This window comes from Pempheris klunzingeri, chromosome 8 (genome assembly GCF_042242105.1).
Source record: "Pempheris klunzingeri isolate RE-2024b chromosome 8, fPemKlu1.hap1, whole genome shotgun sequence".
In the NCBI taxonomy this organism is placed as follows: Eukaryota; Metazoa; Chordata; class Actinopteri; order Acropomatiformes; family Pempheridae; genus Pempheris; species Pempheris klunzingeri.
This window is the reverse complement of record NC_092019.1, coordinates 17,083,060-17,097,285: the sequence shown is the minus strand read 5'-3', so window position 1 is coordinate 17,097,285 and position 14,226 is coordinate 17,083,060. Positions and strand designations below refer to the sequence as shown.

Sequence of the window (14,226 nt, the reverse complement as noted above, 5' to 3'; positions counted from 1 at the left end):
TCACACATTCCCACTGATCCTCTTCTCAAACATATATATAAAGTTGATCTCTATTGGCCCATACAGTGGATATACATCGATTCTCATTCACTGATCTCCATAACAACTCCACCCTGAGTCATGACCTTAATGTTTCCAACATAAAATTTAAAGAAACCATTTACAGACACTCAGCTCTTTATTCCTGCCTGGAATTGAAACATTTTTAACTATTGTCTAGAAGCATGATAAAATACACACGTTGAAGTTGTTGATGCAGATGTGAACATGAATAAAAGTAATGAAATCTTTGTCTGCCTTTGGTCTGCATCAGCAAACATAAAATACATGCACTAGCCCTTTCTATTACATGAATTGAAAAAAAAAAAAAAAATCACAATACAGCCTAAGAATCAAATAATCTATAAATCTTTAAATACTGACCACGGTTCTCCACTGATTGAGATGAAATCACGAACCATGAAATAATTTACAGTGTCCAGGAATGTATTGTGAAAGCCATTAATAACACAAGTTTCCCACCATACAATAATTGTATCTGGGCTGCCAGATATTTACTAAACAAAGTTGTCCATGACAGTGTGCACAGTTTGCCCCTGGTCATAATTATGTGTCATCATCAACTCTTACAAAATATTACAACAGAACATAATATGCAATATATAAAACAAATGTATATATGTGTACCAGCTGGAAAACACCTCATTTTATCTTACATGAATTCAATCTGTAAGATAGTAAAACTACTAATGGTGCAGAACCAGACTGAACAGGCAGCGAATGAACGGAACAGTTAAAGAAACTGGCTGCTCCTTCATCATCATCGTCATATTCAGGGCAGCGCACTGATCAGTGAGACAGAGAGGTCGGGCTGGGCATGTCTCCAAACTGTGTCTCTGCCAACGCTGACATGTCTGGTTCAGTCTGGGAAAAGAAGCAGAAACTCAGTCAACAGAAAATCAATTATTCTGCACTGTCAGATGTCTGAATGCTCACATTAATGAGACCCGTCTGCATTTTTAACCCCTCACTCACGCATCCACAAATTCACACTCAACCACAGGGGACAACAGCGGTCCAGCAGAGCTCTTCACCCACCTGTTGGTCTTTATCCTTTTCTTGCCTTGGAATTCGGTGCCTCCTCTTCTTTGGTCCAGCAGCATGATGCACCGCCGCAGATGAGGTGGGACCAGACACGCCGTTGAGCCGGTCGTCCTCCACTCCAGCAGCAGGATCGACGTGGGGTCCAGGCTCATCCTGAAACAAGAACAAGATTTAGTGATTTAGTGAAATTAACCCATGCTTCATGGGTCCTTTACGTTTCTTGTGCAATCAGGTGGGTCAAGTTAAAGACCATCAGCTGTAAAGAAAATACAAAAATCAAATATGTAACATTTGTTTGATTTTGGTGTGACGTACAGCCATTCCCACCTCTAGAAGTAAGGTGAGCTGGGCGTTTCTATAGTCATCCCCATGGGCATCCAAAGTCTTCATGAGAAACCTGTAAAATCAATATAATCTGTTCAAATGGGCTGTCAAGTGGGCAATGTCTCAGAAAATGTATGAAAATGGAATTACTGTTACTGTAATGGGGTTTGCACCTTCTCTCTTTCTTCAGGTGCCGTGTAATTCTTTGTACTTGGTGAAGGCGACCAAGAATCTTTTGATTCACCTGAAAAATACAGATTTGGAAGTGATTACAGGGTGAGGAGGGAAGAAGTGGTTACAGATACAACGTCAAAGCTGCAGTCCTACAATTATATCAGCTGATCTGGATGAAAATACACCAGAAAGTGCATACCTAGAAAAGACATGACAGATCAGGAGCTCAGAGACAATAAACCCAACTATAACACATATTCACATTTCACAAGACACACGGGCAGAAAGTGTGTGCAAAATAACACAAGTGCCTGAAAATGAGACTTTGCACACACCTGTTCGATTTCTTTACATCTCCTGCTCAGAGCGAGGTATTTCCTCTTATCAAGAGCCCTTCTCTCTTCATCCTCATGTGCTGTACTCTCTAGCAGCTCATTGCCTCCCGGGCCCAGCTCCACCTGCAGAAAAAACAACCTCATTTCTGTTTTGTGTTTGGCTGCCTGTGGCAATGTTTCCATTGACTTTCAGATGGAATATTTGACAAAAATTCTAGTTTCTAAATCTATTACAATAAGGTTGTGTTTCTTAATATAATAATATAATATAATTAACATAATAATATTAATATTATTAGCGCTCGTAAAAAACATTTCAGGTGTCTATATTATATGATAATGCTGTGATTGTGCACCTGTGTCATTAGAGCACACAGTCCCAGTCAGAAAATACATTCAACCACTCTCATACAACAAACTTCTGTCACAACAGCAACACCAAATTCTGTCATACTTGGATCACATTTCTTTCATATTTAACGGAGATGTTGGATAACCTGCCTGACTACAGCTTCTTCCTTCTTAAACAGGACTTATCAAACCAATTTAATTATGCCATTTGGGTCTTGCAAGCCAAGAGGTGGTGCTAAAACTACTAATATTAGTGACTTGCTACAATGAGTACAAAGACATCTCCGTACAACGCACAGACTGTGTTCCCTCTCACTCACATCAACATTTCCATGACTATGATCATTAACATGAACCTTACCTCTCCTGGTCCCAGCTCCACGCCTCCAGGCTCCAGCTCTGCCTCCAGGATGTGTCCTCCAAACAGAGGAGGCAGAGCCAAACCGGAGAAGTCCTCCATCATCTGGGAAGGAACCGTATATAATAAGATAATGTACGCACATAAAATATATGTACGTACACCTGCTTTTCAGCAAAAAATTAAAAAAAATTCATGATCATATTGAGGATTTTCAAACATCCGGTTGTATTGAATAAATTTGAGCAAAACTGAAATCGTTAGATAAAGACCTGGTATCATCAGTGACGGACTATCATACCAGCCAACATGCTATCAGTCTACAAAGTACTTACATTTTTGAATGAAAAGTCCAAATACGCTGGTGTCTGCGCAGCAGTAGTTGTGTGTTTTACAGCTCCACTTCAAACCGTTTAATTTACTCCATAAACTGTGAATTACTATAAATGTTATACAGCCATATTACCTAAGAGCGTTTAGTAGCATTGTATTTATACCAAATATACGTAAACTTAACTAAAAACAATGCAGTAATGCAGAGAACAGCCCGCTCCTCCTTCACCTCCTTGTCTGTAAAGTCATGTTTACATGCGACGGGCGCAGACATTCTACGTAGTTTATAGTTACTACATTTCCCATGAGCACCCGCTCGCTTCGAAACGACACAAGACAACATGGCGGGTATGTGACTATTTTCATGTTTTGTACAAGTACCCGATGAAAGCAGCAACAAGAATACATTCATTTAGCATGAATAGATTCTGGAAACATTCAAAATGACGCTAACTATATCTCAGAGTTGATTTTATAAAGCGATATCGATTTGAAATATAAAGAAAAACGTGACCTTGGATGTGTTGCTAACGGTGGCTAATGTTAGCTAACTGTGGGTTGACTGTCAGCTGTGCAGGGTTTAAAGTTGCCCTGTTTTTTCTTCCTGCAGGTATCGGAGCGTTTCTGAAGAATGCGTGGAACAAGGAGCCCGTTATTACGGTCTCTTGTGCCATCGGGTTAGTGGGTCAGTAACCAGCCTCCTTCATTCAGCTTATAAATGTGTGTGTGTGGATAGAAAGAGGGCACAGTATACAGCACTGCACTGAATTATGGCCATGCCAATAAAGCAACAATTTCTGATATCCAAAATGTGCACCTTTAAGATTAACTGTCATCTCAACAACATAGTCACATTATGTCACTGCTCATATGCTATTAAAACAAAACAGTGCATGTGAGCGTGGCTGTGATAAGGAAAGATAAAAGATTTATTTAGAGTCCAGTCCTCTGGTTGGCTGTTCCCCTCAGTACCTTTTATTAAAGTGGTCGTCACCAAGGTATGTCAGAGGTCTGCTGGAAACTCATACTATTGAACAAGAACCAGTAAATTGATTCTTAAACTTAAAGCAGTGTACTTCAGTATTGTAGTAAAGTGTGCCTCACTCTCTCTGTCGTCTTTATTTCTATGCTGGCTGCTGTGGGGATCTTAACCAGTGGATTACTGTCAGTTAACCAATATAGACACAAGTGTCTGTAATATCTGTCAAGTCAATATAACTTTGTGTTTCATCAGGTGTGATTCTTCCAGTCGTCAGCCCCCTCACAAAGTACACAGGAATGCTCAATGCAGCTGTGCCATACAACTACCCAGGTAAACTCTGCTGCTGGTTGTGTTTAGAGTATCACTGAAAGATGCTGCATGTGAAACAGCTTTACTTCAACACAATTAGTCAAACATGAAAGCCTCTTTTTTACTACTTTCCCAATGCAGTCCCTGTGAGAGATGATGGAAACATGCCTGAAGTCCCCTCACATCCGTCCGACCCAAAAGGAAACACCATGGAATGGCTTAAAAAACTATAACTTCACATTCTCACAATCAACACTTGTGCTCTTCCTCTTGTTCACATCTACTTGTCCCAAAATAAAGATTGTCTATTTAATTCAGCATTTGTGCAACATTGTTTGGTTTGGATACATTCAACACATTTGGACTGAATGCATATTTTACTACATTATAACGTTGCATTAGAACCTCTAGGGTAACAATGTTTTGTGATTTGGATGAATGCCAATGGTTTGCTTACATTTTTCAAAAAAATATGACAGTAAATCAAAATGTTTCGAGGCTAATAGTTTGAAGCTAAAGAGGTGAAGTCTTGACAGAAAACATAACTCAGTGTTAAGAGGTCTGTTTGATTTTCCACAGCAGAACACAAGAGTTTTGAAACTTAAGCTTCAACTCAAACTTGATACTTCAGAAGAGGCTTAACTTAATGCTGGAATCAGATTAACGCTATTTAAAAATGAATTCTTTGTTTCATACCAGCTTTATTCAATAAGATGTGCAACATCACATGCATTTTAACGCATAATAAGTAACAAAGTTTTCCTTCAGACAATCTTTAATTCACAACATGTCAGTATTCAGTTTTTCAGGTTTTCCTCAGCAGTACTCTTCATCATGATATAATATCTTCTGCAGTCTCAAAGACAGACTGGCGGTCTGTTTACATTGCTTCGTATTTTTACAGAGCCAAGTTGCTGTGTGAAATGGGTGTGCAATGCCATTTCACTTTGGGAGAAGAGTTCTGAACTTTGCAAAAGTTCCTGGTTTTAGTGTCAGTGTTACTGCAGCCAAGCGCAAACATGCCTCCATCTCAAGTCGTGATAAGAGAGAAGACAGCCGATAATGCACAGATTCTACACATTAACTCTCCGTACACACTTACAATATCCTGTTGACTTTCTGTAAATCTATTCTATTCATTTTTTTCACACACACTGTTACATATTTATAATATTTGTAACTTCAATAAACTTCCCATGTGTTTCTTAAAACATATCTCACACCTCACATGTTTCTGCATTGTACATACACTGCATTATTTCTCTCCCTAATTTCTGCACACCTTTCATTTATGCACTCTAAGAGCAAAATTAGTACTTTTACAAGATTTTTCACTATATCACCTGCCCCAAACTCAGCTCATATTTCATTCTATTTTAATGTTATGGATCTCTAATACTGTTCACTACACCAGTTCCGCATAAATTCAAGTCTAGATGTAGCAGTATTCTCAGTTTAAAATACATTCTACAATATGCAGGTGAATAATATGTCACTCTATATCTTCACTGTCACTGCTGAAGACGTCTTGTTTCCTGTTCAGAGTTGGACAGAAAAGTTTGCCTGACAGATGTACAAGCTTTCCAATATTGGACATTTGCTGCTTCTGCAGCTTCTACAAAGTGAAAGTGTTCCACCAAAGTGAAATATCAGTATAAAAAGAAGTCAAATAAAGGTGTTTGAAGCACTATTCACAAGCATGAATAAACATTAGCTGTATCATTTTGCTGTCACCTTTATTAATGCTACTCAAAGTAATATACAGTGTTTGCTGTTAGACATAATTTACTACAACACTTTTGGGCGACCTCTTGGATCTTCAAGGTGCTAAAAGATCACAGAAAATCGAGACAGTTACAGGAGAGACCATTTCAGGCCGCACCGATACAAAGTTTCACCTTTAAACCACAGTTTCCTAGAGGCGACTACAGAGCTACTGAATATTACTTTGGATATCTCTAGTTTACCATAAACACTTGCTCAGACGCTGGTCAACTTCCTGTATGCTTTCTTCTTCACTTTCATAGATAATACATTTCCTCATTAAAACTTTATCCTTCTGTCTGTCTTGGCTTTCACATCTCTCTTGAAGATTCTGCTCAGTCTAATTGGTAAACATACAACTACAATCAACTAGCCTGGATGTTGTCTCGCTTTAGTTTTGGGACTGAAAAGGAATCAAGAAGACATCAAATCCAAAGATCAGCACGCAATTCTCTCATTCTTAAACCTCCACCACCTGCTACTTTCTATAAAATCACTTCTTTAATAATAACACCGTCCAAACGTTCAACTGTCACAGTTTGTGTCTGTGAAACTTTTCTTTTCTGTTCTTTGTTTTGTAGGACTTGCTCTGTATCAGAATCTCATTGATCATTTATTTGAATAATCAAACTTAAGGTAATTTTTTGTTTACAATGTATTTTGAGTCTAGGCAAAGATATTACTAATCCAAAAATCTACATTCATAAAATACCTATATGTAACTGTACAGCAGCAGTTAACTGGCATAAACATAAGATATAACTGGCAGGGACTCAAACTGCATCGTCCATGTTCAGTCAGATAAAATGAAAATGAGACAAAAAAAAAAAATTACCACTGCGCCAATTCATTAAAATATGCCAAGTCTCTTTCAACCAAACACCCACGTTTTAAAATAGAAAAAGACAGTTTGAAAAAAATTTAAAGTTCACCTTCATTGAAACCAAGAAAATGCAACAATCTGGCAGCTTGTCTAAAAAATATAATATCGTAATAGCACTTTTAGAGAAGGAGCCTGTCCTCTTCCCGTAACACCTCATTACAGTGAAAGTTCACAATCTGCTATTAGGAGCCAGTCCCTAGATCAGCCAAACAAAGAAGGATTTTCTGAATATGGCACAAAAACCCAACAAAAAACTATATTAAATTTTATGTCAAAAGAATTGCACTGTAAAACAGTAAGAGAAGTGATAGGCACCTTTCATACACCAGGAAAAGCTAAAAATGTTAGTTATTCTGGACGAGCAGGATACAGTATGTTGATCTCAAACACTAAGCTAAGTACAGCCAAACTCCTTACTTCTCTTTCATAAAAACTAGCCTATATTTTATTTTAATGCTCATGTTTCACTCAAACTGGAATTTCAGTTATTATTGTGGTCTACTTTTTTTTTTCCTATTAAGTGTAATCATATTGTAACAGATCAGCCTTTACATATTTGAATTACATTTTGTCTTTTCCTGCACACAAAACACAATCTGTATTTGATTAATTTGCAAAAATGAACATCCAAAGTAAAGTACAACATGAAGCAGTTTCCAGGATATGAACCTGAGTTGTGATGGACTGACAAACCACAGAGAACAGGGCTGCTGCTGCTGCTGTGGGAATAAAACGCTTACTCGATGATGGGAGCCGAGCGATCATTGGTGACAGTTTTTCTGAGTCGGACGTGAGCAAAAGGATTGAGCCTGAAAGGAGGACACAATAACAATGAAAGGTATGACAGTAACACATCATATAAACTGGTAGTTAAAGTGGTACTCTAATAAATCATTATTGTAAATACATGTGATGTGAATGGAAAGAAACAGATAAAAAAAAAACAAGATCAATAGACTAAAGCCACACTATACTACTGCTAACTTACTAAAAGATGTGGTGGCGCTAGATAAAAAGTCAGGGGATCACCAAAGTCATTCGGATACATCCTCTGGGCAAAGTGAATGCTTGGAGAAAATGTCTTGGAAACCCGTCTAATAATAATAGTTGTTGAGAGCAAAGTGGTGGACAGACAGACAGACAGACAGAAAGGCAGTTCCGATCATTGAGCCGCACTGCTAAGTTGGCTAAAAAGTGATGGTCAAAGTACCAAAAACACATGGGTCCTATCATTGCTTCTTTCGTTAGACCCTCCACCAACATCCAACAAACTTGACGCTTTTAGTTTGTAAACAGGCTTTGTGTTAAAAGTTTGTAGACCCCAAGCCAAACCCAAAATTACTCTAGTGATCAGAGTAATGTGACTAGTAAACTGACTTTGACTTATGAAATTGGTGGAATGCGCCTTTAATGACACCCACAGAGCACCTTTGAATTGCTCATTGTTACCTGGTTGGGGAGGGTGGTGGAGAGGCCAATTCTGAGGTGATCTGTAATATAAAGAAGAGATAATATCATCATCAAGAATATTTTGACTAAATTGCCATCGTCACGAAGCGTCTGCGTGTCGTCCATCAACAGCGGGATCAGCTGGGTTTCTTGTTCCTGACCTTGTTGCTGTCGGCCATGCTGTAGGGGCGTGGGCGGAAGGTGCTGACCCTCTGGGGAGGAAGGGAACGCTCCTCCTCCGATTCAGGGGTGAGGGCTTGGAAACCTGGAGACACCAGCTTGTCCAGCTGGCCCGTGCTGGTGCTGTTGGCCTTAGATAAGAAGAGAGAGCTAAAGGGAAGGACGGAGAGGAAAGAGTATACAGAGGGGGAAAGACAAAGGAAACACGATGAGATGTTGGTTTTGTGTTAATTCAACTGCAGTGCTGTTGGTGTTGGAGCAAATTGAACGTATTGGGAAACCATTACGTTTTCTGTGAAGAAACCAATATCATAACTTCCTTCTTCTCAAAGTATTGCTGATATAATGAGTTTTAAAACTGCTAAAGGGAAGTGAAAGTGTCAAAGTTTATCAACGGCCTGAAAATCAGCAGGGTTCAGAATTTCTTCTTTGACCTGATTGTTGGACTTACCTCTCGAGATGATCTGTCCTACTGTGGTGTGGCTGAGTGTAGGAGAAAGGGAACCAGCCTTTCCTGTGAAGGAAAGTTTTACCATATGTAACTAAATATTAAAATGGCAGCAAGACAGGGGTGTGTGTGAAGAAAACTTTCTTATATCAGCTAATATGAAGATATGTTATTTTGGTGCTTGCACACAACATGTGATATGTGACGTCTTCTGAGGTTGGAAAGCTAGATAAGAGAACAGGAGCTTAAGGGGAAATGTGTCCCTGACTTGTTTTGGCAATTATGCTGCCTGAACATAATCTTGACATTCTAGCCAGAACCAAAGTCATGCAGCCTCGTCTTATGGCGTGTGGTCTAATGTTGTGCATCAGAATGATGCTAAACATTAAAAGGCCGTTCCAAGTTATACGGCAGATCACTAAGTGTTCTCTTGTGCTGTTTGTGCATACCGTCCAGTTCGTTCATTCTGACCGTAGTGCCACCCGTCTCTGGCCTCAGAGATGAGAAGGGTGATCTTGTCACCAGGCAGGAAGTGCAGTAAGCAAGCTCCGCCCCCTACGCCGCCACCCTCCGGTGCTCCAGGAGTGTGGGCAAACATGGCCTCCACACACGTAGGTCCAGACAAAGGCAGCATCCTGGGGAGACTGGAGCCTGGATGCAGGTGAGACACGAGTTATAATCTTAATATTTTCATGAAATCAAACAATGAGTTTGTTTGGCTCCCCTGTGAACAGGTACACTAGTTGCTCCTCTGCTGTGTTTTTGACATATTAGCTGCTCTGTGAGTGTTTTCCACAGTAAAAATGCCTGTCACCAAATCAAAAAGGACTAAAATCAACAAGGATTAAAACTTAAAGAATGTAGATGGAGACACTCAAACACACAGAGGTGACTTATCACATCGTACCCTGAAAGCCGCCCAGCCTCATTTCACTGGCAGGTCTCCTTGGCAGTGGAAGTGTTGATGTAGCACACATCTCTGCAGTCTTCAGCAGCCAAGGATTATGTGATGGTGAGGAAGTGTTGCTTCCTCCTGGTCCCACCTGTTGGTGCAGTGACTGCACAGGAGTCATGGCCCTGGAGAGGGGAGCACTGTGGGGCAGTGGAGGACTGTGAGGAGCACTGTGTGGGATGGGGAGGGTCATGCCCTGCAAAGAGCTGCTGACCGGGGAGATTTGGCTGATCGACATCACCGTGGAGGGGATGAGGCACGGGGAGAGGTTCTGTGTGTTGGTGGCCAGCAGAACAGAGCTTTGCTGGGCCGAGCTGCTGGATGTGGTGGGGGTGGATGCAGCGGGGCTGGCACTGCCGCTGACACTGCTGTCAGGGAGGGGGCTGGCTGATGCACTGACGGGCGTGCTGGTGTGCTGAGGAGACGTTCCTTGGGACGCACCTCCAGCAGCTCCTCCGGTGGAGAGAGAGCAGAATGTCTGGGGGGGGCAGGTTTCCGTCAGGGAGGAGGAGGGAAGTGAGCGTTGCTGCTGGGAGCGACTGGAGTCTCCATTCAGCAGGGGAGGGACTTCTTGAACAGAGAGCCTCTGAAAAAACAAGAAGAGATATTGTTAACTAAGAGAAATGAGCAGTTACTGTTAAAACTAAAAACTACTGCCAATGTCTAAAATTTCTAAATTGTTCATCATCTAAGTACAAGAAGTGTGGAATTTGGTGGCTTAAGTCTCAAATTGACAAAATCAAAAAGTTTGACTTTAACGCCAATGACTTGATCTCTCAGACCACATAAAGACTTACTTCCCATTATGTTGCTGTTTTTAGTTCTACAATCACTAATTTAAGACTCAAATCAAGTCCAAAGAGGACTTGGAACTTCAAAGCAAAGACTAGAGAGCTACATGTGACTTGCAAAACAATGACTTTGTCCCACCTTTACCAGGAACAACTCCACTACATGCATGTTTGAATTTAACCACTGAGGTTTTGAAAGGATTTCAAAAAAACCAACCCACCATGTATTCCTTCTGTGAAAACCATCCACTGTGCAGCTGCAATTACAAACATTTTAAAACGTAAAGTACACATCGAACATCTGGCACAGTGTACGTAAAAATGATCAAACCTGTTCTGGATGAGCGGAGCCCAGCTTGGTGTGGCGGAGGACCTCGGCTATCCCAGCAGCCCCTGAGCTTTGGGGCGCAGTGTGACGCAGCAGATTGAGAGCGCGCTCCGGCAGTTTTGTAGGCTGAGAACACGACTGCTGCCAAGATGACAGTTTCTGCGACAAAAGCTCTCTCACCTGAGTTATTTACACAAAAAGAAAAAAAACCACAACAATATTAAAGGCTCAAGTATTTTCGAACTTCCCCACCCTTCTCAACCTAAGAGCCTATTCAGTCCTACTGAAGATGTAAATCTGTAATAATTGGTCCCAAATATCTCATTAAGAAATATTAAATATTTCCACACTTATCTACAACAACCACTCAATACTTTTGGATTTCAGTATCTCAGTGAAAGAAATGTGGTGAAATGTTACCTGGCTAAATAAATTAAAAAATTAAAAATGTGAGCAGATCACCTTGGAGTGGTAGTTGATAAGCAGTTTGGTGACACAACACTGTCTGTCCACCAGGAAGCAATATCGTCTCCTCTCCTCAGTGAGCGCAGACTTGTAACCCGTGGCAACCAGCGCGTCCAGCTCGCCTTGGCGACGACTCATCAACTCCACAAACTGAAGAAAAAGTCGGAGAGATTTCATTGCAAACCTGAACGGCCTTCAACATGCACGCACAGTGTTGTGTGACCTTTAATGCACATTATAAAGAGAGAAGAATAACAGAGGGACCTGGAGGAACAAGTGACATCATATCCTGCCTGCTGCACAGTGATAACAAAACCCAAATCATAAAGCCCCGTCCTTTGCCCTGGTGGCCTTTTCTTCCAACATAACCCTAAATACTTTCACCCTCTTATATCATTCATATTTTGTCCAGTAAAGGCTTGAGCACTAAGTTGCTTGTTTTCTGAAAAATCAGCTGAGGCAGATTGTCCTTTAATCTTATTCACACTGGCCTATTTCTCCCACAAGCACTCACATAACTCTGCTTTTTAATCTGCTGTAATAATGAATGAGATGTTTAGGCTCTGCGTGTTTGAAGGATTTTTGTTTCTCAAATGAAAGAGGTCACCATGCCGCACTCACTTTACCTTGCATGTTTGTGCGTTTTGCTTCTGGCCTTCACTCACCTGCATCTCTCTGTCTCCATACTTGTTGGGGTGACGGCTGCCCTGGCTCTTCCTGCGGAGTTTCTTCAGTTGGGACTGGCAGCGCTCGATGGACTCGGACTTAGACCTCCGCTCGCTCTGATACTTCTTCAGGGTGGCCTGAGAGGATATTTATTCAATAGGTGTGGTTGTCCAAAACCCACTTTTATCCACTTTTATTTATCGAGGTGAATATGTTTTATCATCAATCGGTCATATTTTGCACACTTATTCTTACGTATATTTCCAAAATTCATTACATAATTTCCATTAGTGAATTTAGCAAAATAACCTCGCCTCACACAGCATCTCTTTCCAGTCAAATAAATGAAACAAAGCATTTTAAAGCAAGCAGAAATTCTGCTCTTCTCTCAGTTTAGCAAAAGTGAATGGAAGTTTTGTTGTCAACATGCTGTGGGAGTGTGGGACGTTCAGTCGCCATGTTAACTTACTGTGAGGTATTTAATGTCCAGCTCCAGCTTCTGCTCCAACTGTGCGAGCAGCTCCGAGTGAAACAGCTTCAACTGTTGTTGAGCAAAAGATCCATAAGCAGCATTTTAAACTAAGTATAAAGACACTGTGACGTCCACATGAGAGACCATGACACGATTTGTCACAGAAAAATAAAAACTCTTAATAACTTGGCCACCTAATAAGATTTTACATAATTCAGATGTCATACGATGTCTTGTAATGGTTGCTAAAATAACCTCAAAGTCATTATTTGCTGACTGAGTCTTACCACATCTTCCAGCTGCACCTGAATCTGTCTGTGGACCTCGGCCATCTGAAATAGTGTGTCTCCTGTGAGAAGTACAGGACGACAGTGAAGGCAATCAGTATTATAACATAATTAGCTGCTTTTATTAAAGTTACATTACATACATACATTCTTTAACTTCTGTATCTGTGCTATAATAATGGCCCTTCACAACAGTATCGGCATCGGCATACGTGCATGGCAACACATCAGTGAAACTTGCTGTTTTAACACAGTTTCTCATGTACAAAGTGGCCGTCAGCTGTGAGTCCCTCTCTCGGTCACACAGCGCTGTAGTATGTGGTGGCTGGCATCTCGCCCTCCGACTCTCCTGCCTGCCTCCCCCGCTGTTTTCAGCATTACAATGAGATCATGTGGTGTTGTTAATCTCCCAACAATGACCCTACTCTCTCCCGTTCCCTCTGTTCTCTCGGCCTTCCCTCTCCACATTTCCTCATTCCCTCTTGTCTTCATCTCCTCCCTCACCAACACATGCAGCAGACTATTTTCAATGTCTCCCCAGCTGTCAAGTCGACTCTCTTCCCTTTATTAGGTCCTTCGCCAATTTGTTTTTACTCTCTGCTCTGCCCGGCCCTTCGCCACCAGCCGCCCACTCACCCAGCTCTTTGGAGCCCTGGCTGTCGCTCGCCAGTTCTCCAAGTTTCACCAGAGCATCAAAGTACCCCTTGGCAGCCACCGTTACGCCTGAAGAAGAGAGTGCATTTTAGGGAAAACTGAGAGAAAACTGACATCAGTGGTTCAGTAACTTCTAACTTCACTGAATCCAGTTAAGAGGAGAAATCAAAGGTCTGTATTTGGCTGACCTGTTAGAGCTTTCTCATAGTGTTTCCCCATGGTCACAAAGTTCTTCAGACTGGGGTTGAACTGGTCCAGAATCCCCTGTTAGCACAAATAGCAGGACATTAGTAATGCCGAAATGCCACATGTCATGTCTTTATGGGGTTCACTGTTCACTGTTGGGACAGACAAATAGAAGAGTCAAAAACCTTATAGACATTCTCTGTCATCTTGTTGACCTCTTCTGTTCGAGACATCTTTCTCAGTTATGTCTCTCTGCCACTATGTGCGTTTGTGTCGTCTTTTCGTCCTGTTGCTCAGGGCACTAGGCTGTACAGCAGATGGCAATCCCCTGAAAGAAGAATATAGAAGACAAAAAGGAGTTGCAGTGAGTGATAATCTATCACGATTACTGATTGCTACTCAAGGAGAAGGCACAAATCCAGATGTTTTTA

At 41.2% G+C, this 14,226-nt stretch overlaps 3 protein-coding genes across 3 annotated transcripts; 1 reads left to right on the top strand and 2 right to left on the bottom strand.

The window, feature by feature from the left end:
• Positions 1-175: 175 nt before the first annotated feature.
• Positions 176-3,206, bottom strand: tfpt (TCF3 (E2A) fusion partner). Its single transcript, XM_070835188.1, has 7 exons — positions 2,982-3,206; positions 2,650-2,751; positions 1,938-2,060; positions 1,602-1,672; positions 1,432-1,501; positions 1,099-1,257; positions 176-924 (listed from the first exon to the last, which is right to left on the bottom strand). The coding sequence occupies exons 2-7, from the start codon at positions 2,749-2,751 to the stop codon at positions 850-852; spliced, it is 600 nt and encodes a 199-aa protein (XP_070691289.1). The 5' UTR covers positions 2,982-3,206; the 3' UTR covers positions 176-849.
• Positions 3,207-3,280: 74 nt separating this feature from the next.
• ndufa3 (NADH:ubiquinone oxidoreductase subunit A3) lies at positions 3,281-4,587 on the top strand. Its single transcript, XM_070835189.1, has 4 exons — positions 3,281-3,327; positions 3,590-3,664; positions 4,214-4,291; positions 4,412-4,587. The coding sequence occupies exons 1-4, from the start codon at positions 3,321-3,323 to the stop codon at positions 4,501-4,503; spliced, it is 252 nt and encodes an 83-aa protein (XP_070691290.1). The 5' UTR covers positions 3,281-3,320; the 3' UTR covers positions 4,504-4,587.
• Positions 4,588-7,653: 3,066 nt separating this feature from the next.
• LOC139205364 (BAR/IMD domain-containing adapter protein 2) lies at positions 7,654-14,043 on the bottom strand. The gene is made up of 14 exons (XM_070835553.1): positions 13,981-14,043; positions 13,798-13,873; positions 13,592-13,678; positions 12,956-13,017; positions 12,666-12,737; positions 12,196-12,333; positions 11,528-11,680; positions 11,069-11,245; positions 9,902-10,532; positions 9,444-9,645; positions 8,998-9,060; positions 8,528-8,696; positions 8,367-8,407; positions 7,654-7,726 (listed from the first exon to the last, which is right to left on the bottom strand). Exons 1-14 carry the CDS (start codon positions 14,026-14,028, stop codon positions 7,654-7,656), a joined length of 1,992 nt encoding a protein of 663 aa, XP_070691654.1. The 5' UTR covers positions 14,029-14,043.
• Positions 14,044-14,226: the final 183 nt, after the last annotated feature.

Excerpts from the sequence above, each read along its gene's own strand:
- tfpt (XM_070835188.1), bottom strand. The coding sequence starts at position 2,751 with ATGATGGAGGACTTCTCCGGTTTGGCTCTGCCTCCTCTGTTTGGAGGA. Across the intron at positions 2,061-2,649 it reads TGGAGCTGGGACCAGGAGAG|GTGGAGCTGGGCCCGGGAGG; the intron begins GTAAGGTTCATG and ends TTTTTTCTGCAG. Across the intron at positions 1,258-1,431 it reads AGCTCACCTTACTTCTAGAG|GATGAGCCTGGACCCCACGT; the intron begins GTGGGAATGGCT and ends TTCTTGTTTCAG.
- ndufa3 (XM_070835189.1), top strand. Across the intron at positions 3,665-4,213 it reads TTGTGCCATCGGGTTAGTGG|GTGTGATTCTTCCAGTCGTC; the intron begins GTCAGTAACCAG and ends GTGTTTCATCAG. Across the intron at positions 4,292-4,411 it reads TGTGCCATACAACTACCCAG|TCCCTGTGAGAGATGATGGA; the intron begins GTAAACTCTGCT and ends TTCCCAATGCAG.
- LOC139205364 (XM_070835553.1), bottom strand. The coding sequence starts at position 14,028 with ATGTCTCGAACAGAAGAGGTCAACAAGATGACAGAGAATGTCTATAAG. Across the intron at positions 11,246-11,527 it reads TTATCAACTACCACTCCAAG|GTGAGAGAGCTTTTGTCGCA; the intron begins GTGATCTGCTCA and ends TAAATAACTCAG. Across the intron at positions 8,697-8,997 it reads AGGACAGATCATCTCGAGAG|CTCTCTCTTCTTATCTAAGG; the intron begins GTAAGTCCAACA and ends CCTTCCCTTTAG.